The sequence below is a fragment of the Rattus norvegicus genome, chromosome 7 (assembly GCF_021556685.1).
Source record: "Rattus norvegicus strain SHRSP/BbbUtx chromosome 7, alternate assembly SHRSP_T2T, whole genome shotgun sequence".
Taxonomy (NCBI): domain Eukaryota; kingdom Metazoa; phylum Chordata; class Mammalia; order Rodentia; family Muridae; genus Rattus; species Rattus norvegicus.
In genome coordinates this window covers 130,457,565-130,483,460 of record NC_141540.1, presented here as the reverse complement: position 1 = coordinate 130,483,460, position 25,896 = coordinate 130,457,565, and the positions used below count along the sequence as shown (strand labels likewise).

At 41.1% G+C, this 25,896-nt stretch overlaps 1 protein-coding gene across 1 annotated transcript in view; it reads left to right on the top strand.

Moving 5' to 3' along the window:
* The window catches only part of Syt10 (synaptotagmin 10), a 63,144-nt gene extending 56,729 nt beyond the window's left edge, over positions 1 to 6,415 (top strand). Inside the window, 1 exon segment of the mRNA NM_031666.3 lies at positions 1,027 to 6,415. Within this exon segment, the coding sequence (NP_113854.1) occupies positions 1,027 to 1,098 (72 nt within the window). The 3' untranslated portion in view covers positions 1,099 to 6,415.
* The last annotated feature ends 19,481 nt before the right edge of the window (positions 6,416 to 25,896 follow it).

Sequence of the window (25,896 nt, the reverse complement as noted above, 5' to 3'; positions counted from 1 at the left end):
ATACATATACATAGGCATATACACACATACACATACACAAATACACGCAGACATGCATTATTTTAGTTACTTCTCTATTGCTGTAAAGAGACACCATGATCACAGCAACTTATAAAAGAAAGCTTTTAATTGGGGCTTGCGTACGGGTTCAGATGGTTGGTCCATGCTCATCACTGTGGGAAGCATATAGTTAGGCAAGGTGCTTCATTAGTGTGTGTGTGTGTGTGTGTGTGTGTGTGTGTGTATTCCATTAACTAAACTCTTAAAATGCAGATTGTCGCCGTCATAAAATATCAAAATCAAAATTGGCCTTTGGAAGAAAAAGCTGTTTCTGGCTTACAGTTCTAGAGGAATGTTGTCTGGATATAATATAGTGGAAAATATGTATAATGTATAGTATAGGATATATAATACACAATATAGGATATAATATATAGCATATGCTATGTCCTCTGGATATAATATAGAAGAGAAGAATGGTGGCAGGAAGACAGAGCAGGAAGCAGAGAGCACATTTTATCCACACACAGGAAACAAAACAAACTTGAAGAAGGGCCCGAGAGTATCAGCCTTCAAAGCCCGCCCAACAAGGCCATACCTTCCTTCCAAAGGTTCCGTAACCTTTCCAAACAGTCCTTAAGCATGTGAGTCTGTGAGGGACATTTCTCATTCTAACTATCATTAGGATCTTAGGTCTACAAGTTCTTGTTACTCTTACAGTAAGTAATAGCATAGAAAAAAAAACTAAATATCTCCCATAAAGTGTGGGAGCCTTCTAAAGCCATAAAGGTTACTGAATGACATTATTCTATATACCTTTTATATCCAAGTGCTATGTATTACAGAAAACATTTGTGTTTTCTCTCTACCTTGGAAGGTAAACTCTGAAGAACATAGAGGTTACATAAATCTTCCCTTCAGAAATTTGCAAGCTGTGTGTGACTATCCACTGTTAACAGAGAGATACAGTTGCCATTATGTGATGTTTTTTATTGGATCATATATTATGAAATTCCTGTCTTTCAGTTACCTGGCCGAGCAACCAGTTTTGACAGTCAAGGATCCTGCTCTTCTCCCAGGCCACCGTCCACACCATAAAAGCCTCCAAATAAAACCACATCACAGAAAGACCTAGAATCATGGGCTCATTGAATCAGAAACACATACACACAGAAAACACCCATGCACAGGACATTTGGCTTCTTCATTTAAAATAGACCCATGATAATTAATAACTTGATGCATAATTTCTTTTGGCTTATGTGTTTTTAACTTTGAGTATATTAATACATTCTACTTGAGTACTAATAGTCCTTAGTTACCTATGGCGTTTAACTTTCATGTCTTCTCTCTACTAGCACAGTGTTTTAATATGTTGTAATTCTTTGCCTAAGCAACAAAATAAGATTTTTGAGAAGAGAATCCACATGTATGTAAAATTAAATATAGTTTATGCCTGTGTTGTGTGAAATAGTGTAACGTGTCATCTCCAACCGTATATACATTTCTATCTGAACTTTAATGTGCAAACTTAAATCAGTTCAACAGAATCAACTCCTTCAAATCCTAATTAACATCACGTGTCCAATAATAGTTTTTCTTCCATGATCAGCATTTCTGTCATCAAGGTATATCTCTCAAGCTTCTGTTTTAGGGACACTCAGCTAAGCTGCAAAATGAAGAATCATTTTAAATATAACTGTACAACGTGACGTTGAGCGCCTGGTAAACGACGCTATCAGCTTCCAATGTCTTACCATTGCATTAGTTAGACCGGCTGTACTGCTGACGGATAGTTTTAAAACGCCTAGTAATCTTCACCTCCAGTGCAGCTTGAGGTATTCCTAAGTGGCTACAGTCATAAGTTTGTCTTTCAAGGTTCTCTAGTACTGTGGTGTGTCTGTCCTGTAACTTGGAGCTGTCCTGCGGCTCCCGTGCTTTTGATGGATCACACTTCATAGAAACCAAAGGTCCAGTGAAGCTCTCTGTGCCCATTGTCCTTTAGATGGACAGGCGTTGACTCCTCCCACCCAGAGGCTCATCACTCATCGCTAGAGCTAGACAGACTCTCAAGGACAAAACTTAGATGCATGCTATAAACAGTGCAGCTTTCACGCTTAATAAAAATAAATGCATTTCAAAGGTCCAAACAGTCAGCTCTTTAATGAAAGGAAGGATTAATGATCAGACCATTAGAGGTTAAAGAAAAAACCCAACTATGCAGATGCTTTTTCTTTTTACAAGATAGAACGGTCTTTGAAATCAGGGCAGCTTTTTGCTGTCTCGTTTTAAGACCCTATCAGAAGGAGCCTAAGCAGAATTATAATAACCTTGCTTTCCAGGTGTGCATATTTAAAGCTTATTCCACAATAAGGTTTCTAAAAGGGAAGAAAATTTATATTTGAATTTTTAAAACAAGTTCGTTAGGATGAGAAAGTTTTGTCACAAATTATGAACCTTTTTATATTTGTAAAAGTCCCTTATTTCAAGGGACTTATATATATATATAAGAAATATATATTTAAAGTCCTGCAATTTCTCTCATAAAGATTCAGTTGCTGTTAGCCAGGATGCCAGCACGTCTCATTCATATTTATAGCGTAAACTCAGTTCTACCTAAAGCTTTGGGATAATGGCTGTGTCCAGCTAATGAAAACATACTACTAAACTTTTTCTTATTAAAAATAAGAGAAACACATCTGAAAACACTTGACAGTCCTGTCAAAACAAAACAAAATAACCCTAGACAGTAGACATGGATGTGTCATTTCTCAAGTCCACAAAGTATGCATTTTCGCTCAAAATGACATCATACAGACTTACTCCTTGAAAAACCACAGCTAATTTCCCAAGGAGAACAGGCTAAACCTTCTTAAGCATTTACGATGCTGTGAAAGAGGTTAAAGAGAGTAAATTCACAACTGTCTTTCAGTTAATATGTGAGAGACATTTTCTCAGAGTGATGCACAAATTCATTAGAACAACAGTTCATTGAGAGAAAATACACTCCTTACGGGTCTTACACAGCCACACACAGAAATTTCTCTCTGCTTGTGAGCTGTTAATCTCTCGGTGTTTAAAATATGGTTCCGTGTTCCAGATCTGCCGCCCTCCCCTCCCCCGACTAACTTGTGGAAGGGCACGTACGATGCAGGTCAACGTGGCATTCACTAAACTGCCAATGTCAAGGATTCATTCAGGGACTTACCACTATATGCATCTAGGAAAAAGATTCAGTGTTGCCTTGTGGGCGGGACAGCACTGTTGCTAGGTACCGAATATGACAGACACCAGTGTCCGGTGCCCAGTCATTTCAGAAAACCAGAAGCTGATTGGTTTAGAGTCTTGATTTTCTTCTTCATTGGTGTCCTACATTGGATTTTAGTCCAAAGGTCCAGGAATGATCACTGCTTCCTAATACACTTTTCTTAACAGTTCCTGTTTCCTTTCTCAGGCCACCCTGTGTTGCTGGCACTTTACACGTAAAACTCACCATAGTCAGACACACTCAGTTCAGTCGCAAATATTAGGACAAATGACAGAAAAGTAGTGGCAGGAAGTGGAGCCAATCACATGCCTACACGAAGTTCGGCGTGCACTCGCTCGTTTCTGCAGGGAGCTCGCAAACGACTAATACTGTCTCAGGGTTTATATTAGAGCAAATGTATTTGAGCTACTTGGTTGCAATGTTTAAGTGACATTCACAACTGTGCTTACTCTCCTGGTGTGTTTATTCTTTTAAAAGTTTCCAGGGTCAATAAAGAACTAGCAGTTTCTTGAAGCTTAACAGTTACTTAACAGTTCACTTAACAGTTACTTCAGAAGTTAGAAAAAAAAATCAAAATCTCATTCTCATGCGAATCCTACTATCTATAAAACAAAATATAATTTATTCCAAGATGGGATGCCCAAGCAGCCAGGAATTATTACAATAAAGAAGCATAAAATTATAACACTGAACACAAATCAATTTCTTTCTACCTCTTCAAACAGACGACTTGATATCCTTCTTGAGCAGAATTTCTCCGATTTTTGTCATAATAGCTGTGATATTACTACAAGTCAGTTTGTTTGCAAATAGTAAGAAAACCGGGTTGGTATGGCCTTAAAAAACCATTAGGTTTAGCCATTGGTTAAATGTAAAGAAATGAGACCTGTATCACAACTTGGTCTTCTAACAATTACAGATGTTCTAAGCTGACATGGTTGGTTTCAGTGCTTGTAATTTTTAGATTAAAGGAAGATTACTGTCAACAAGTAGGTTTTTAAAAGCCTAAGATAATTTAAATAACCACATATTTATTCTAAAAGATATTAAAGCATAGAAAACAATCATATGGAGATGTAGGAAAAAAAGGAATTCCTTCAAATTTTAACTCTTATTGGACAGTAAATTCTCGAATGTTCCAAAACTCCATGACTCAGCATTTAATCGTCACTCAGTGACATAGCTCAGGACATGATGTATATGAACCTGCTGTGAGGACCTAATATTTAGGACAAAACGAGTTTAATATTTTACACGAGATAAAGAGCCAACTAAATAAAATACTGTTTTCGGAATGTAAATCCTTGGTGTTCTCTTAGCTAAGAATTTTTTCATTAAAAGATCAATATTTATCCAATACTATGTCAGTTAAGATTAAGGTAACTACTTAGCTTCCACTATGACAATTGACTAAAACCATACATATTTGAATAGAGGCATTCCATATTTGATCAAAAATGTATTTCCATCATAGTGGTTAAATCATTATTTTCTTTTCTTCCTGTCTATCATGTAACTAAGTGAAAGTTTGCTTTGGTAGCATGACAGTGTTACACTACAGAAATAGAGAAACGCACTCAGTTAAGGACCAAGGTAAGCCTTAATGCTTTGCTTAAAGAAAACATTTGAATACTAAAAGTAGTGACTTTAAAAAATAGGTAAAAGATGTTTAAGACAAATGATAATATTTTGTATGTCTGAGATGATTAAATATACTCCTCCCAGGGGAACTATTTCTATAAATCCTATTTTTACCTCTATTGTGACAAGAAATATGAGCTGCTCTTGATAAATTTATATGGAAGTGTTTTCATCTCAAGCCTATGATAATTTTTGATGTAGACTATGAAACCCTTTCCAAACAGTGAGACTATGTCTGATTTTATCACAGAGGGTAAAGTAAACCATGGTCTTCTGACATTTTGTATTTTGTTAAGTTGCATCTACTGTGTAGAGAATTCCCTACTTGCTGAACATAGGATTGAGTTTTAGTTATTCAACCTCATGAGGTTTTTGTTTCCTGAAAATAATTTCTTGAATAGCGATGCAAAACTCATTAAGGTTAAATTAGCTTCAATGCTGCAAAGTTAATGTGGGAGGGGGGGGGTTAGATTTCCTGAGGCTTTCCAAATAGCTTCTTGTGTGCCTCATCTGAACACTAAGGAAATACGTTTCCATGATTTGCTGAAAATTTTGTGCACCCCAAATAATTCTCATCCCCAAGATTATGTAAAACAACAAAATAATCATTCTGTAGTAATATTTATAGAAAACATTTCATAGATAGGTTTCATCAAGATTTGCTGTTTTTCCTGTAAAGTCCTTTAAGCTTTGCATTTAAAGAATATGGTAGTAACAATGTGAAGAGTTCACTGCATAAAGGGGAAGCAGGTAAAACTCCTATATGTAAAATATTTGCATTTATAGCTTCTTCCTTAAACAAAGAGGTACAACACCCAGGTTGTCAACATTAGCTGTAATTGACCCAACAGAGCAATGACTGGGTTCACATTCAAACATGGAGAAACTACAGAGCATTGAATTCAGAATCAAGATAAGTCAATGAGAAAAGAATTGCCTCCCGTCATAAATGTGATGTTCCTCCTAACTCCTTGACAAGTAGGTAGTCACCACATATACTGGTGGAAACTGCTAACGTTCTTCTCGCAGAGCCTCAGGCAATTTAAATCCATCATAGTTCATCTTCTTTGGGGTACTTCTAAGTCATTGTTCTCAGTGTAACCTTTTAAGTGAAGTTCGTGATTCACTTCTTAGCCACTGTTTAAATCAGTACATTGACTTCTACTTTCTAGAACAGAAACTGGAGTCTTGAAATTTGTGTTCCTGACTTTTGTACGGTGACAGTCACTTGTGAATTTTGGCATCTTATAATCATATTACTTAGAACAGCTTTTCCGTAAACCCTCTGGAAGATGTCCGTGCATTGTGCTTTAGCCTTATTTACTATGTCTTCTTTAGAGTGTACGAACACATTCGTCAGGATCAGATGAATTATGTAACAATGAAACCTCAAAGCTGTTATGAAAGGTAGTTCATAATTACTTTTGTAAAAGAAATGGAAAAGCACTTGAAATATAATTCTACTGTTTCATATGTATTTTAAAAAAAGAAATAAAGTCGTTATAAATAATGCTATCTGTTATTTTTTAAAAAAAATAATCCCTTTCCCCGACTTAATATGAAGCATTTCTTGAATATAAATTAAACGTATTTTTCCAGTTGCCTTTAATACGCATTGAAGTGGGGACAGAAAAACCCAACACTCTTCCACACCATCACAAGGGCCTCTGTAACGAAGCAAACCCTACTGAGAAAAACATAAAAGATGCAATTAGCTGATCCCAGGGTTGGCATGTGGCCCCGTCATAGAGCACTTGTCTAGAAAGCTTGAAGCCCTGGGCTCCAACCCCTAACAGAACAAAGGAAACCGTAGCCTGGTATGAAACCCTTCAGCTATGAACATCCAGAGACACAGAAAAGGGACAGCCATGGTGAGCTCTGATGAATGGGCAGCTGTAGAAATGTGGTAAACTAGAAACACATGACTCATTGGTGGAGCAACAACAAAGCCAAAATAAAAGTCTCCCTGGCTGTCACGGCAAGTAACAATATTTTGAAATAATCCTTTTCTTGAAATAAAAATAAAAATCACCCGATTCTAAAATGAGCATAAATTTTGGTAACAGAAATCAATCGCCACTGTTAATGTATTTAATGAGTCTGATTAATTAGGAGCAAGGCTTTGGTGTGCTCAGTTGGTTCCTTGGGGGCGGAATATCCTTTTAAAATAAATTTTCACATATATGCTAATAAAATATTTATCTTAGATGAGAAACCATTCCTGACTTGGTGACAAGCACTCAAACACAGGCGTGAGGGGGCTGATATATCAGAAACATGTTCAGACACAGAAGGGACACCAAATCCCACAGTTCCAGCAAGTGTCACTCACAATGTATGTACTCTGTATGCATGGTGCCATCAGGAAACACAAAGCCAGCCACCATTGCTTAGTAAATAGCAAGGTATCGCTGGAAGTAAGAGTCCACAAGAATTTAAATCCAGATTATTTGAATTGGTTAGATTGCTTAAAGCAGACACAACACATGTGTGAACCCAACTCCGTTACACACCTCACTCCTAATCTGCACAAAACTTTAAATATGATATTATGACCATTTTTAAAAGAAGGAGAAAGTTGTGTTGATACACAGTGATAAATGGCAGAGAACGACATTGCTCTGAACTTTAAACTTCACTCAAATCGGAGCTTTGACTGTGTACAAGTCAGGAACTACAGAAGTAAATTCTTCAAATTGTTTTCACATAACATTTTTTCTTTTCTTGATCTGTTATTGGTTATTTCATTTATTTACATTTCAATGTTATCCCCCTTCCTGGTTTCCTCTCCAAAAACCCCCTCTCCCTGCCTCCACAAGGGTGCTCCCCCATCCACCCACCCACTCCTGCCCCACCACCGCCCTGGCATTCCCCTATGCTGGGACATCAAGCCTTCACAGGACCAAGGACCTCCCCTCCCTTTGATGCCAGACAAGGCATCCTCTGCTACATATACAGCTGGAGCCAATCCCTAAAACAATTCCTCACCCTCATTTGACAAAGATGGTCACTGAGGTTGAGAAGTTAAATGGAAACCCAAGGTCATTTGGTTGGGGCTGAGTTTCAAATCTAAGTTTTCCACCATCAAGTACACATAGGTATTTTGACCCTGTGCTTTGCCAGGGGAATTCATTAAGCAGACAATTGTAGAGAGAATCTCTTATAATCATCACTTGTTAATAGAAAAGCTTGTGGCCAATGGGCTGAGGCAGGAAATAGGAGGCGAGACATTCAGTAGAGATAGAAAGAATACCAGGAGATAGTCTCCCCCCTCAAAAAAGTGAGCAATACCCCCCAGAACTCTGAGGAGGTCCACATATTAGTTGAACTCATGTTAGAATAAAAGGGATAATAAAAGCTAGTCAGAGAACAAGATAAGGCTTATGGCCTAGTCATTTGTCAATAAGTAGTCTCAGAGTCATTAGTGCCAGAAATTAAGTGGTCCGGAAGAAAAACTCATTTTACAGACAATAAAATTAAAGATGTCTTCCTCTTGGATGAATTGACAAGATGAAAAACATGCAAACCCCCCTGACACTTCTTTGCAAATGGAAACCAACAGGGCCTGGCTGGTCTAGCCGCTAGTTATCGCTTGTACCAACTGTGAAACCAGCATCCTCCCATCAGGAACAGCTGAAACCCACAGGTGTCATAGAATCAGTGTCTGTGTATGTCAAGAGTCAGAGGACTAGATAACCCTGATCTGACCAACAAGAAAAGAAAGAAAGAGACAGGAAGGGGGAAGGAGAGAAGGAAGGAGGGAGGGAGGAGGGAGGAGGGAGGGAGGGAGAGAGAGAGGGAGGGAGGAGGGAGAGAGGGAGAGACAGAATGAAAAAGAGAGGGAAGAAGAGAGAGGGATAAAATGAAAGAAAGGAAAGGGACAGAGAGAAAAAGGAGGGAGGGAGGGAGGAAGGAAGGAAGGAAGGAAGGAAGGAGAAATTTTTTTAAAAAACTGTACACTGTGCCCAGTAAAATCAAAACCAAGATACACATTGGTCACATTTCATTTTAATTTTTATTGCTACCTTTTTCATTCTTTGCAATCCCTTCACTGTGTTTTCCTATATGCACCTTGGGAAGTAATGCAAAAGTATTGGTAAGCATTCTCGGAATTCCCATAGACAGATTCTGTAAAGCACAGCCCTACGCCTATGGATACCCCATAAGCCTCCTCCCCTGACTTTAACTGGTTTTAGATGAGTGAAGTGGTAGGAGACCGGCTGGAAGTCTGAAAACGTAAAACAGTCTGAACTTTGACGCTCCTCTAACAGGCACACAAGGGGCTGGGGATTTAGCTCAATGGTAGAGCGCTTACCTAGGAAGCGCAAGGCCCTGGGTTCGGTCCCCAGCTCCGAAAAAAAGAACCAAAAAAAAAAAAAAAAAACAGGCACACAAAATTAACTCTGTGTGCATCCCTCAGCCCACCCCTCCACTCCCACCCATCGATTCCAAGCTGACCCGGTAGTTTCACTGCAGGGATTTTGGAAAGCCATTTTCCTCCCCTCCCCCTTCTCACAGCCCCTCTCTTCTCACTTCCTGCCACCCTCTCAAAAACTCCATTCTTACAGTCTCATCTAAAAATAAAATTAAAAAAAAAAAACAACACGGTTTTAAAGGAAGGAAGGAAGAACACTAGGGACTGGACCTGTGAGGAGTTTGGAGTTGTGAATGTGACTATAATCAAAATATATTGTATACATTTATCAAAGAATTAACAAAATACATTATTTAAAACACAGTAACACTCTGTGGTCAGGTTTCTAAAGACCTTATTGTTTAAACGGGAAGTTATTCCTAAGGAAAGTTGCAACCGTCAGGGTATCCTTCGTGCTCAGGAATGTGAGCACCCTTCTCCCTCTCTGACCTTGCCCAGGTTTGAGTGACTATGAGTTCACGACTCTGTGAAATGTCTTTTGTTTTAATGAAGTTGACTATGTGCTAGTACTACACACATGTTACAGTCCTGCAGTCTGTCCTGCACCGTTCTTTCCAGAACATCTATGTTATTCCTCTATCATGTTGGAATAAAACTGAGGCAACGGCCAACCAATAACCGGCCCAACTTCAGACCCATCCCACGGACAAGTAACAATCCCTGACACGATTAATGCTACTCTGTTATACTTGGCAGATAAGAGTCTAGCATGGCTGACCTCTGAAAGGCTCCACCCAACCACACACTCAGGAGGATGCAGATACTCACAGTCAAACAGTGGATGGAGCTTGGAGACTCTTATGGAAGAGTAGGGGGAAAGATTGTGGGCCCAGAAGGGGATAGGAACTCCACGGGAAGACCAACAGAGTCAACTAACCTGGACCCTTGAGGCTCTCAGAGACTGAGCCGCCAACCAAAGAAAATACATGGGCTGGACCTAGGCCTCCCCAAACATATGTAGCAGATGGGCAGCTTGGTCTTCATGTGGGTCCTGAACAACTGGAACAAGGGCTATTCCAAAGGCTGTTGCCTGTCTTGGGTATGTTCTTCTAGCTGGGCTGCCTTGTCTGGGCTCAGTGGGAGAGGATGTGCCTAGCCTCACAGAGACTTTATGTCCCAGAGTGATGGGATATGCTGGTGGGGGTGGGGTGTCACCAATTGCTCAGAGGTCAAGGGGGAAGGGGGAAGGATTACGGGAGGAGGTGACCAGGAAGGGGCTGCAGTTCATGAGATAGAACGCGAATAAAGAAAAACCCACATCTAGGCTCTGGGGTTGACTCTTGCAGACTGTCTCCATATCCAGATCTCTACCACGCCCTGCTAGAAAGCAAGCAGCCTCCCCTACCAGCGCTAAGTAGAATTACCTTGACTACTCCCTGAGCGGGTGCTTGTACCACATTCCCTTGCCTTTCTGATCCAGGGTCAGATCCAAGGAATTACCCAGAGGGTTGATGAAAGCCCAGAACCTTTTATGACGTGAATTACAGATGCTATCCTTAGAAATACCAATCTAGAACTTGCCTCTGAGTCCATTAGGCTGTACTTGTGTGCTCACTTTGTCTCCCAGTCCTCCCTAGATATTATAAAAAAAATAAATTAATTAAATTAAAACGTAAAAAAAAATAAACCACTAGAAGGCGCTAGCTCGGGTTTAATGGAGGCGGCTGGAAATAAAACAAAGCACACGGGCATTTCCAGAAGCAGAAATGTCCATTAATCAGAAGGACGGAAGCGCCACGGTCTCTCTGCGGAAGGGCGTTGTGGTCTTGGGGTCTCATGAGATGGAAACGAGGGAAACATAGGGATGGAAGAACCCACCTTCAGGTCGGTGCCCCTGCAGTCTGAAAGTGGTTGATCCCAGCTTGTTTGGTATGGGGATCTCGACAGAAGCTTCCACCGGCTTCGTCAGTAGAGTCAACCTTGCTGTCTGGAGTTTCTCAGTGAACCTGTGCTTCTCTGGTAGTTAGCCCTTCATTCCGGACCCTGAGGACAAATAAAAAGAAGGGGGATGATATATTCTCTTATTGGCTACTTCCTAAGGAAGGATCGTGATGGGGGAAGAGACTAGATTCGCTACCCAAAAATCTAAGGGAACATAGGTTGGATTGATTTCATACAGTAGGAGGAGGAGAGCACTAACTTGGTCAACTGCAGTGGATCATATCATTTCCAGTGTACGTTTATAAAGAAACTTCTAAACTAATCATTAGAGGGCTGAAAATGACGATGTCATCACAGAGTTAACTGAGAGACTGCCCAGGTAGGTGGAGAAGTAGAAACAGGAGACAGAGGATCCAGTATGAAGAGGTGAGTAGGAGCCCCCCCTATAGGGGACAGAGGGCCGTTGTACTGTGTCTCAAAGGGTTGTGGGTATTTGGCGGGGGTGAGTAGAGCCAGATGCCAGTAGAGTTAATAAGTTACAGTTAATATGGTAGTAAAGATAGTAAGTTGCCATTCTTGATTGTAAGAACAGCAGAAAGCGGTAAGAGGCTAGAAAAATCGGAGTGTCTTCTGAGATCGGTTACAGATATAGGACCTGGGAGAGGGCCCATCACTGTGTAAAGATACAGCCTGAAAAGAATGTTAGCTCTAGTGATGGGGGAGGTGGACAATGACAAGTCAGGAGTGCTAGACTTTAGTGGACAGACAGACCCAGTAGTTGATGAGTACAATTGGCCAATTTTAGAAGACGGTGGATTCTGTCTAAGAAGGACATTGAGTTCACTTGTGCCAAGATTAAAGGGAGAGGAAGGAGCACAGTCCATAGAAGGATCCTGGGGAGAAGGGGAAAATAAAGAGAGAAAGGATGCTCACTGTGAAAAGGGAGGGCGGGCCACCCAGTCAGGAGTGAGTAAGGGTGACAGTGTATGAAGCCAAGGACTGCAATACAAGTAAGTCTTTTTTTTTTCTTTTTTTTTTTATTATTGACTTGAGTACTTCTTATATACATTTCGAGTGTTATTCCCTTTCCCAGTTTCCGGGCAAACATCCCCCTCCCCCCTCCCCTTTCTTATCGGTGTTCCCCTCCCCACCCTCCCCCCATTGTCCCCCTCCCCCCAACAGTCTAGTTCACTGGGGGTTCAGTCTTAGCAGGACCCAGGGCTTCCCCTTCCACTGGTGCTCTTACTAGGATATTCATTGCTACCTATGAGGTCAGAGTCCAGGGTCAGTCCATGTATAGTCTTTAGGTAGTGGCTTAGTCCCTGGAAGCTCTGGTTGCTTGGCATTGTTGTACATATGGGGTCTCGAGCCCCTTCAAGCTCTTCCAGTTCTTTCTCTGATTCCTTCAACGGGGGTCCTATTCTCAGTTCAGTGGTTTGCTGCTGGTATTCGCCTCTGTATTTGCTGTATTCTGGCTGTGTCTCTCAGGAGCGATCTACATCCGGCTCCTGTCGGTCTGCACTTCTTTGCTTCATCCATCTTGTCTAATTGGATGGCTGTATATGCATGGGCCACATGTGGGGCAGACTCTGAATGGGTGTTCCTTCAGTCTCTGTTTTAATCTTTGCCTCTCTCTTCCCTGCCAAGGGTATTCTTGTTCCCCTTTTAAAGAAGGAGTGAACCATTCACATTTTGATCATCTGTCTTGAGTTTCATTTGTTCTAGGCATTTAGGGTAATTCAAGCATTTGGGCTAATAGCCACTTATCAGTGAGTGCATACCATGTATGTCTTTCTGTGTTTGGGTTAGCTCACTCAGGATGATATTTTCCAGTTCCAGCCATTTGCCTACGAATTTCATAAAGTCGTTGTTTTTGATAGCTGAGTAATATTCCATTGTGTAGATGTACCACATTTTCTGTATCCATTCCTCTGTTGAAGGGCATCTGGGTTCTTTCCAGCTTCTGGCTATTATAAATAAGGCTGCAATGAACATAGTGGAGCACGTGTCTTTTTTATATGTTGGGGCATCTTTTGGGTATATGCCCAAGAGAGGTATAGCTGGATCCTCAGGCAGTTCAATGTCCAATTTTCTGAGGATCCTCCAGACTGATTTCCAGAATGGTTGTACCAGTTTGCAATCCCACCAACAATGGAGGAGTGTTCCTCTTTCTCCACATCCTCGCCAGCATCTGTTGTCCCCTGAGTTTTTGATCTTAGCCATTCTCACTGGTGTGAGGTGAAATCTCAGGGTTGTTTTGATTTGCATTTCCCTTATGACTAAAGATGTTGAACATTTCTTTAGGTGTTTCTCCGCCATTCGGCATTCCTCAGCTGTGAATTCTTTGTTTAGCTCTGAACCCCATTTTTTAATAGGATTATTTGTCTCCCTGCGGTCTAACTTCTTGAGTTCTTTGTATATTTTGGATATAAGGCCTCTATCTGTTGTAGGATTGGTAAAGATCTTTTCCCAATCTGTTGGTTGCTGTTTTGTCCTAACCACAGTGTCCTTTGCCTTACAGAAGCTTTGCAGTTTTATGAGATCCCATTTGTCAATTCTTGATCTTAGAGCGTAAGCCATTGGTGTTTTGTTCAGGAAATTTTACAAGTAAGTCTTAAAATAAAATGTCCTCCCAGGTACAGTCATTTGGGGGTGACAGTGAGTAGTCCCTCATCTAGGAGAGTTGCACCAAAACAAGCTAGCAGAAACAACATGGGAGTGCAGAGCATTGAAGACCAGGGACAGGTGACTTAAGTGGACTGGACCAAGTACCAGAATTCTCTAGAAGGATAAGGTCTCTGTAATCCGCTGTCTGTTGCATGAGGAACAAGCACCTGGGGGCTTTGTGAGAGAACTGAGTTAAAGTCAGCCAGCCTCATGTTGACAATTTAAAAGACAAGTAGAATCCTATTGGATCCTTCTTTAAGGACTATCTAGCAAACTTCCAAGGGCACTACTTGGTTATTCTAAATAATTTCCCAAGCCTGTAAGTCTGATGTAGGACTGTTTTTCTCGGCTGTGGATGGACACCGTAGTTGCTAATGTAATCCAAGGTCTCAGCCTACATCATATAAACATATATATATGGAAGATTATCATTAGTGAGAGGTAGTCACTGAATTAACATTTGTTTGGAGATTGCATTCCCTTGAGCTCTTAAAGAAACACACTGATCATTTTCATCTTGGCTTATACTTTCCTGCTGGGTGTTTAAGACCATGTATGTCACCAAAATTATTTTCCGTCGTCACACTGGTAGGGCCAGTTGAGGAAGGTCCAGTGCTTGGGAGTCCTGTGGGCTTGTGAGGTCTCTCTGACTCCCTACAGCTTTCTTTTACTAGTTGTCCATCTGGGAGGCTATGTCAAAGTCTTGGCTTCCTCCGGAAGCTCTGAGGAAAATTTTCCCATGTGTAGACCCTCCTCTTTATAAACCAGATGCTGGTTAGAATTCTTTGAGTGGAGCTCCATCGCCTCACTGAAGAAGAGAACAGGTGACTCTCCACAGTTACAGAACATTTCTAGAGTGGCCGACAGACCCCACTGACCTTAGAGGGAAAAGGAGAAAAATACTCTCCCTTTCAGACCCTCTGACCGCATTAGAATAGACTCAAGAAATGGTTACTAAACACCCAGAAGATCAGTTACAACCGTCTGGTATTTATAGTTACCATGGAATATTTTAATAGCCAGATACTTCTAAGTTGACATACATTTTTTATAATTGCTGAACTTAAACCTTAAGCACTTTAATATAAATTATTTCTAAATCTCATCCTCTATGTCCCTTACATAACTTACTCAGACCGTCACAGCTTGCAAAACCTTCTGAGTTTTTTGGTTTTGGTTTTCCATTCTGTAAACATTCGTGCATCTTAATCTTTGTGTGTAAATACTTCTCTAATAAAGCAATTTCTATCCCTACGTCCTTACAGCCTTCTTTTTCTTTCTTACATGAGATATAACAGTACTAACAAATGAATCTGCTAGCTGTTGTAAGAGTTTTCTCCCTGGGGGAGGTGACACGGAGCAATATCTATCCCCTCTATGTAAGGTTCGAATGGCAAACCAAATCTTAACTTCATCGAAGTTCACCTGAGGGAACCAACAAGTTTACTGAGCTTACTTAGAGCAAATTGATGAGGGGTGATTGATGGGACCGTGGGTGTCCCAGAATCAACCACGCTGAAATCCTTCCTTGGTACATAGAGGACATTTTATAATCACATAGACATTATTTATCGTCTGCTGGGGTGGCCTGGATTATTGAAGCCTTCCTGTGATCTCAGGAGACCAGCACAGTTGAAGGCATATAGTTGACCGTTTAACTTAGAAGACGGGACGGAAACCCCGCATTGGATCTTGAAAAACTCATCTGTTTATTTGTTCATTTTTAAAAACGCTATAGTGGTCAAAATTATCCTTAAAATCATTAAAAAGTATGCGTATTTATATATCCATTCATTTACATGTAAAACACACTTAAAAACATAGACATTCAAGTTATTCTTATACAAAGGAAAGGCTATTGTCCGGTACCAAAAAAAAAAAAAAAAACCCATAGCTTACAATAGGAACAATCATCTCTTAACATTAATTTATATCCTCAAGATAAGGAGCAGGTGCCATGTGGCAGAGTCAGAATTGGGATAAACATCAAGGAGGTTACGTTTTGACCAGAACGGTATGACTTTGTATGTCTTGTCATTAGATACAGATTTAAATATCTTAAGCTTAAAAACTCACGTTAATTGTTCCAGATAAATATTTAGGACCATTCTCCATTATCATTATTACTTTTCTATTTTAGTTTCACTTGAATAAGATGAAATTGAGCCAGGTTATCAACTTTAGTTTACATGATGTATAAGTCAATTTGGTTCTAAGTGATATATATATATATACATATATATACATATACATATATATAAACCACAATTATATGTAGACAGTCTATATATACATAATCATATATAAGACATTTTCATAAACCAAGATTCTGAGCATTATTGTTTGCTGGGTTTATATTGCTATCATTTCCACTGTGAAAATGGAAACGACACAGAGATCTTTAGTAAACATTTTATTAGACTGGGCAGAGACAAAAGCTGACACATGTAGAACAAAAAAAGAGTGAAGATGGGAAAGTACATTTTCTTTCAGTTAGAGGAAAATGGACCTGGAGATCCGAGGCAGAAATAACACCCACTGAGAGCAGAACAGCTCTTCACTGGCGAAAGCTTGACTAGCCCTTGTCAATTTACCCTTTGAGTCCCTGTCGGGGTCTGTGAATCGCAAAGCATTCGCTCCCTGTGTTAGGATGCCAGTGGTGGAAGCGTGTGGCAGGAAGAAGTTTTAGGTCTTCCACAGAAGCCAGTGATACATCCTTAAGAGCTGCGTCAAAATTAAAATAAAACATTAAAATCACAAAATATATACCTTAAAGGCTTGAGGTTGCCTCTTTAGTTTAATATAAGAGGGGTACAGTGATTCCCCAGAGGACTCGGTGAGACCGTGAAGTTGTAAGGGCGCTAACACTTTGGCTTGTGCCTCGTGGTGATATTAACTAAGACGATGGCCAAGTCACATGGTTGTTTCCGTCTTGGTGAGGTTCCTGCTCACACACACCCTCTTATAAAGTGGCCCCACCCCCACATTCCAAATCCCTGTGGAATCCATCATTTCACGGGTGGAATATGGACCGCAATACCCTTTTCTTTTTAAAAGGACACTCCATTTGCATCCATTAGTATTGATTTAGGAGGAGATGGTGCTTATGACCTAGGGAAGTAGGCCCCAAAGAGCGAATTAAAGAAACAGAGGAAGGATTTCATGGGCTCAGCTCAAAGAAGCTGAGCGTGTTAAGTAGCCTGGAATCACAGCATGAGGTTTCTCTCAGTTACAGAAACGGGGAAAGAGCACTAAGCCGGGGTCTCCTTTTACCAGTCCAGAGTCGGGGGTCCACCCGACCCAGGACAGGGGTTTGGAGGATAGGCACGAAAGGGTCTGGAGTGGGAGGCCAAATCCCATTAAGAACCGCGGTGCTTAAACAGCGTCGGAGAATTCGATAACATAACTTAATATGCTCTGCTTGATAGGGAGGGACTTGTAAGCCAAATCAGGATCTGAGAGAAAGTTTGGGGAATGGGGTTTAGATGTTTGAGCAGTAAAACCTGAAATGCAGAGATGGGGGAGTAAAGCATGGAGCAGGGGTCAAAGTAGAAAAGACAGGAAGATAGGGGCTTTGTTGCCATCCTGAGTCAGTGAGACTTTGAAAGGCTAAGTGCTACCCAATATGTACTGGCTCCAGACCTCAGACAACAGGCATACAAATTCCTTGAGTTTGGTTTTCAGGCAAATCAAACATGCGCCGGAACGGAGATCCTGGACCGGGCAAGGTAAGGGTGACACTAGTTTCTGATTATAAAAGTCACCACCTACAACCAGAAAGTGACCGGAAAAGGAGTGCCCAGGAGCTGAAATGGGTGTCCTCAATTCCAGTGACCTAGTAGGCAAAGCTAAAGGACTCCTGGGTCAGGACAAGTATGTCAGTGTAATGCACCTTCAGTTGAACTGAACTCGGACCTTCCCATGGTGTGTGGATTGAACATGCTGTGATTGAAAGTAAAAGGCCTCTCCTCTGGGGACCACATAAAAGAAAGAGGTGGGGGGCAGAGCCAAAATGAGAATGCATGACATATCCAAACCACAGAGAGGTTTCAAGCCATTGCTGGCAGCCGAAAAGCCCTAGTAAGCTTGGGCAGAGGGTCTTGGGGTTTTATAGGACAGAAGGGGGGAGGATTTGGTAATGGAAGAGTCAGTCCGTCTGCAGGCTACTTCCTCTGTCTGAGAGTGTTGGACTCCAGCTGTTTGGTATGTGGATCTCCTTAACAGCACCCTTCATGGGTATCAGTCAAGTCAGCCTTTCTATCCAAACTTCTTGGTCCACTCAGGCTTTTTGGTAATTAACTCTTCAGAAGATGGCCCTCGGAATGATGTAATCTCCAAAGTGTTAAGACCTTTAATGACAGAGAAGATTGGGAACTACTAATCTGGCTCAGGACACAATAGAGCCTGCTGCTGAGCCTTTCAACCCGAGTTGGATACCCAGGACTTCCATAGCGTGAAACCAGGAGCTCGATTCCCTGGTAGCAGGCAGACAGGGAGATGAGCTATGGTGAGGTCTTAAAGGTGGCTCCCTTTCCAGGTGGCTACTAACCTAGTACAGAGACTTGCAGCCTGAAACAAAGAGCAGCCATTCTGTCTTTCTGCAAACTAACCAACCCTAAATTGGGAAAGGGAAACTCTCCAGAGAGTTTAGACCTCGTCCTCTGAAAATATTTCTCCTCTCCTACCTGTCCAGTGTAAGATTTTTTTCCCCTGCCTTTGAGTTCTTTTACTGGCAGAGAAAACAACTCTGATCAAGATCCTTAGACTATAACAGTGGAAGAAGAGAACTGACCCCCTCTAGTTTGTCCTCTGACCCCCATAACGTATGCAGTGTCATTTGCACATGCCCACACATGTACACAAATACAATAAATGAACAAGTGTAATTTTTAAGAAAGAAAAAAAATTGAACATCTTACAGAGGCTAGGGGTGGATCTGTCTATCTCCCTTGGGTTTTAGTATCTGCACCAGCTTACCTTGATCCTTGACACTGTGACCACTGTCTCTACCTTCAAAGGGCCCAGCGTTATGTGGCTATGATAAACACCAAGACCAAAAGAATTAGAAGGGCAAAGAATTTAATGTGGCTTGCACACCCCAGGTCACATCCATCATTGAGGAAAGTCTAGATAGGAGCTCAAGGGGGGAACCTGAAAGCAGAAACTAGAAGCAGAGGTCATGGAGAAAGGCAGATTACTGGCTTCTCAGCTTGGTGTATGTATGTATGTATGTATGTATGTTGTGGTTTGCCCTGGAATTATCTGTATTTTGATGCTAATTCCACTGCCCCAAGGACAGCTGCCTACTCTCGTACTCAGGAATCAGGTGACTTCACCAAAACCTTCTCCCCTTTGAATTTGTAAAATACAGGTGAGGGGCAGGTACAAGATAGAAGGAGGGCTGTCATTGGAGAAGGAAGAATGGGTAGGAGAGACATTTGAAGGAAGAGGAGGAGACACACACACACACACACACACACACACACACACAATCAGGACCATCTAAACAGGGATACATCTCACAGCAGGCTCAGCTCTCTCACATCAATCATAATCAAGAAAACTCTTTCAGAGAATTCGTATGGGCCAGTCTAGAAGAGGCATTTTCTCAATTGAATGTCTCTCTTCCCGGATGACCGCAGCTTGTCTCAAACTAACAAAAACACTAGCTGGCACAGAACCCAACAGTAAGAAGAGCTCCCTGGTTTTGTAGACTCAGGGTTCTGAGGACAGTTATTTATTAGTTTTGGGTGAACCGACAGACAGCCTGCACAGAAGAAATGGCCCGTAGCATCTCCTGACATCTAAAGAAAGAAATCCTGTATCTTGCACTAAGTCACTAGCGTACAGCAAGTCCCATGGTATTAGGAAAGATTAGGGTCAGTCAGACCACAGAGGACTAACTTGTCTGAAGAAAGCTCTGGAGGTTTCTGGATCGTAGGGTTGGGTGTGTGTGTGTGTGTGTGTGTGTGTGTGTGTGTGTGTGTGTGTGTGTGTGTGTGTGTGTGACAGTCACAGGTCTCATGCTCATGTAGCCTAAGCTAGCAATAATTTAGCTGAAGACGACTATGAACTTCTGGTCTTGCATCCACCTCTGGAACGTTGAGAACAATAAATGTGGGCACAGGCTTCCAAGCGAACCCAGGGGAAAGAAGTCTTTGCCTGTTGCTTCTGTGCCCGGCTCAGTGGTTCTAGAGCCAAGCCTCTCTATAGGCTGCCGCTTGGTGGTAAGCCTTGAGTTAATTCCTACTTCCAGAACCTGGATTGTTTTCTCCACGCTTGTGAACTTCGCGACTTGGGCTTCACTGCACACCGTTTATGTTTGTTTCATTCTTTTTAAAGCCCTTACACACAAAAAAAGAAAAGACAAGGAACTAAACATAAAAAAATGAAAAGAGGTCAGCCTAAATACTAAGTAATTTAAGCCGCAGCATCGATGTCACGCTAAGGAGTGAGAACAAAGTAAATTCCCCTCATATTAGGTTGGCCAACCGTGAATTTTCCACTTCTCTTCCAGGGTCGTACATCTGTCTGCAGTTTGTGGTTACTGGCTTGCCTTAGCTAATCTGTTGTGTGTGTGTGTCTGATCTGTCGGTCCTTGTGTCTGCTCTGAATCTGCACAGAAACCATTACATGAGAGAAGAGATAAGGAGTTCTTTACAGAAATGATTAAAAGAATTTTACAAGGGAAGAATTTACTTCATTGACGCCAATTTCTGGAAAATGTCACTCAAGACCACAAACAGATGCTATCAACCTGAATCTACATGCTGTTTGTAACACTTACGGGTTATTTATTGTATGAGGTTGCTTTTAACACACTGAATCATTTCAGCAAACGATTGTCATAACACACACATATGCATGCACATATGACAATGACAGCCCTTATTCTGGTCAAGGGCATGGAAGAACACATAACTCAAAGTTAAAGCCATATGTTCAGTTTGGGTTGTAAACACTGATTACATGGGAAATCTAAGGCATAGTAATGTTGACCATATGGTATGGTGGTGTAGCAGTGAATTAGTTATTCTGCTCTATGCTCCTGGGCGGGAGGGAATGCAGGGAAGGAGGTCATGCCTCCAGCCACCCACCAGAGCCCTCTGGATTCATGAATGAAACACACCACACACACACACACACACACACACACACACACACACACACACACACACACACACCAGCTTAATTTTTTTTTTATTAACTTGAGTATTTCTTATATACATTTCGAGTGTTATTCCCTTTCCCGGTTTCCGGGCAAACATCCCCCTCCCCCCTCCCCTTCCTTATGGGTGTTCCCCTCCCAACCCTCCCCCCATTGCCGCCCTCCCCCCATAGACTAGTTCACTGGGGGTTCAGTCTTAGCAGGACCCAGGGCTTCCCCTTCCACTGGTGCTCTTACTAGGATATTCATTGCTACCTATGGGGTCAGAGTCCAGGGTCAGTCCATGTATAGTCTTTAGGTAGTGGCTTAGTCCCTGGAAGCTCTGGTTGCTTGGCATTGTTGTACTTTTGGGGTCTCGAGCCCCTTCAAGCTCTTCCAGTTCTTTCTCTGATTCCTTCAATAGGGGACCTATTCTCAGTTCAGTGGTTTGCTGCTGGCATTCGCCTCTATATTTGCTGTATTCTGGCTGTGTCTCTCAGGAGCGATCTACATCCGGCTCCTGTCGGTCTGCACTTCTTTGCTTCATCCATCTTGTCTAATTGGGTGGCTGTATATGTATGGGCCACATGTGGGGCAGGCTCTGAATGGGTGTTCCTTCAGTCTCTGTTTTAATCTTTGCCTCTCCCTTCCCTGCCAAGGGTATTCTTTTTCCTCATTTAAAGAAGGAGTGAAGCATTCACATTTTGATCATCCGTCTTGAGTTTCGTTTGTTCTAGGGATCTAGGGTAATTCAAGCATTTGGGCTAATAGCCACTTATCAATGAGTGCATACCATGTATGTCTTTCTGTGATTGGGTTAGCTCACTCAGGATGATATTTTCCAGTTCCAACCATTTGCCTACGAATTTCATAAACTCGTTGTTTTTGATAGCTGAGTAATATTCCATTGTGTAGATGTACCACATTTTCTGTATCCATTCCTCTGTTGAAGGGCATCTGGGTTCTTTCCATTTTCTGGCTATTATAAATAAGGCTGCGATGAACATAGTGGAGCACGTGTCTCTTTTATATGTTGAGGCATCTTTTGGGTATATGCCCAAGAGAGGTATAGCTGGATCCTCAGGCAGTTCAATGTCCAATTTTCTGAGGAACCTCCAGACTGATTTCCAGAATGGTTTTACCAGTCTGCAATCCCACCAACAATGGAGGAGTGTTCCTCTTTCTCCACATCCTCGCCAGCATCTGCTGTCACCTGAGTTTTTGATCTTAGCCAATCGCACTGGTGTGAGGTGAAATCTCAGGGTTGTTTTGATTTGCATTTCCCTTATGACTAAAGATGTTGAACATTTCTTTAGGTGTTTCTCAGCCATTCGGCATTCCTCAGCTGTGAATTCTTTGTTTAGCTCTGAACCCCATTTTTTAATAGGGTTATTTGTTTCCCTGCGGTCTAACTTCTTGAGTTCTTTGTATATTTTGGAAATAAGGCCTCTATCTGTTGTAGGATTGGTAAAGATCTTTTCCCAATCTGTTGGTTGCCGTTTTGTCCTAACCACAGTGTCCTTTGCCTTACAGAAGCTTTGCAGTTTTATGAGATCCCATTTGTCGATTCTTGATCTTAGAGCATAAGCCATTGGTGTTTTGTTCAGGAAATTTTTTCCAGTGCCCATGTGTTCCAGATGCTTCCCTAGTTTTTCTTCTATTAGTTTGAGTGTGTCTGGTTTGATGTGGAGGTCCTTGATCCACTTGGACTTAAGCTTTGTACAGGGTGATAAGCATGGATCGATCTGCATTCTTCTACATGTTGCCCTCCAGTTGAACCAGCACCATTTGTTGAAAATGCTATCTTTTTTCCATTGGATGGTTTTGGCTCCTTTGTCAAAAATCAAGTGACCATAGGTGTGTGTGTGGGTTCATTTCTGGGTCTTCAATTCTATTCCATTGGTCTATCTGTCTGTCTCTGTACCAATACCATGCAGTTTTCATCACTATTGCTCTGTAATACTGCTTGAGTTCAGGGATAGTGATTCCCCCTGAAGTTCTTTTATTGTTGAGGATAGCTTTAGCTATCCTGGGTTTTTTGTTATTCCAGATGAATTTGCAAATTGTTCTGTCTAACTCTTTGAAGAATTGGATTGGTATTTTGATGGGGATTGCATTGAATCTGTAGATTGCTTTTGGTAAAATGGCCATTTTTACTATATTAATCCTGCCAATCCATGAGCATGGGAGATCTTTCCATCTTCTGAGGTCTTCTTCAATTTCTTTCCTCAGTGTCTTGAAGTTCTTATTGTACAGATCTTTTACTTGCTTGGTTAAAGTCACACCGAGGTACTTTATATTATTTGGGTCTATTATGAAGGGTGTCGTTTCCCTAATTTCTTTCTCGGCTTGTTTCTCTTTTGTATAGAGGAAGGCAACTGATTTATTTGAGTTAATTTTATACCCAGCCACTTTGCTGAAGTTGTTTATCAGGTTTAGTAGTTCTCTGGTGGAACTTTTGGGATCACTTAAATATACTATCATGTCGTCTGCAAATAGTGATATTTTGACCTCTTCTTTTCCGATCTGTATCCCTTTGATCTCCTTTTGTTGTCTGATTGCTCTGGCTAGAACTTCAAGAACTATATTGAATAAGTAGGGAGAGAGTGGGCAGCCTTGTCTAGTCCCTGATTTTAGTGGGATTGCTTCAAGTTTCTCTCCATTTAGTTTAATGTTAGCAACTGGTTTGCTGTATATGGCTTTTACTATGTTTAGGTATGGGCCTTGAATTCCTATTCTTTCCAGGACTTTTATCATGAAGGGGTGTTGAATTTTGTCAAATGCTTTCTCAGCATCTAATGAAATGATCATGTGGTTCTGTTCTTTCAGTTTGTTTATATGATGGATCACGTTGATGGTTTTCCGTATATTAAACCATCCCTGCATGCCTGGGATGAAGCCTACTTGATCATGGTGGATGATTGTTTTGATGTGCTCTTGAATTCGGTTTGCCAGAATTTTATTGAGTATTTTTGCGTCGATATTCATAAGGGAAATTGGTCTGAAGTTCTCTTTCTTTGTTGTGTCTTTGTGTGGTTTAGGTATAAGAGTAATTGTGGCTTCGTAGAAGGAATTCGGTAGGGCTCCATCTGTTTCAATTTTGTGGAATAGTTTGGATAATATTGGTATGAGTTCTTCTATGAAGGTTTGATAGAATTCTGCACTAAACCCGTCTGGACCTGGGCTCTTTTTGGTTGGGAGACCTTTAATGACTGCTTCTATTTCCTTAGGAGTTATGGGGTTGTTTAACTGGTTTATCTGTTCCTGATTTAACCTCGATACCTGGTATCTGTCTAGGAAATTGTCCATTTCCTGAAGATTTTCAAATTTTGTTGAATATAGGTTTTTATAGTAAGATCTGATGATTTTTTGAATTTCCTCCGAATCTGTAGTTATGTCTCCCTTTTCATTTCTGATTTTGTTAATTTTGACACACTCTCTGTGTCCTCTCGTTAGTCTGGCTAAGGGTTTATCTATCTTGTTGATTTTCTCAAAGAACCAACTTTTGGTTCTGTTGATTCTTTCTATGGTCCTTTTTGTTTCTACTTGGTTGATTTCAGCTCTGAGTTTGATTATTTCCTGCCTTCTACTCCTCCTGGGTGTAATTGCTTCTTTTTGTTCTAGAGCTTTTAGGTGTGCTGTCAGGCTGCTGACATATGCTCTTTCCTGTTTCTTTCTGCAGGCACTCAGCGCTATGAGTTTTCCTCTTAGCACAGCTTTCATTGTGTCCCATAAGTTTGAGTATGTTGTATCTTCATTTTCATTAAATTCTAAAAAGTTTTTAATTTCTTTCTTTATTTCTTCCTTGACCAGGTTATCATTGAGTAGAGCATTGTTCAATTTCCACGTATCTGTGGGCATTCTTCCCTTATTGTTATTGAAGACCAGTTTTAGGCCGTGGTGGTCCGATAGCACGCATGGGATTATTTCTATCTTTCTGTACCTGTTGAGGCCCGTTTTTTGACCAATTATATGGTCAATTTTGGAGAAAGTACCATGAGGAGCTGAGAAGAAGGTATATCCTTTTGCTTTAGGATAGAATGTTCTATAAATATCCGTTAAGTCCATTTGGCTCATGACTTCTCTTAGTCTGTCTACATCACTGTTTAATTTCTGTTTCCATGATCTGTCCATTGATGAGAGTGGGGTGTTGAAATCTCCCACTATTATTGTGTGAGGTGCAATGTGTGTTTTGAGCTTTAGTAAGGTTTCTTTTACGTATGTAGGTGCCCTTGTATTTGGGGCATAGATATTTAGGATTGAGAGTTCATCTTGGTTGATTTTTCCTTTGATGAATATGAAGTGTCCTTCCTTATCTTTTTTGATGACTTTTAGTTGGAAATTGATTTTATTTGATATTAGAATGGCTACTCCAGCTTGCTTCTTCTGACCATTTGCTTGGAAAGTTGTTTTCCAGCCTTTCACTCTGAGGTGGTGTCTGTCTTTGTCTCTGAGGTGTGTACCTGTAGGCAGCAGAATGCAGGGTCCTCGTTGCGTATCCAGTTTGTTAATCTATGTCTTTTTATTGGGGAGTTGAGGCCATTGATATTGAGAGATATTAAGGAATAGTGATTATTGCTTCCCGTTATATTCATATTTGATGTGAGGTTATGTTTGTGTGCTTTCATTCTCTTTGTTTTGTTGCCAAGACGATTAGTTTCTTGCTTCTTCTAGGGTATAGCTTGCCTCCTTATGTTGGGCTTTACCATTTATTATCCTTTGTAGTGCTGGATTTGTAGAAAGATATTGTGTAAATTTGGTTTTGTCATGGAATATCTTGGTTTCTCCATCAATGTTAATTGAGAGTTTTGCTGGATACAGTAACCTGGGCTGGCATTTGTGTTCTCTTAGGGTCTG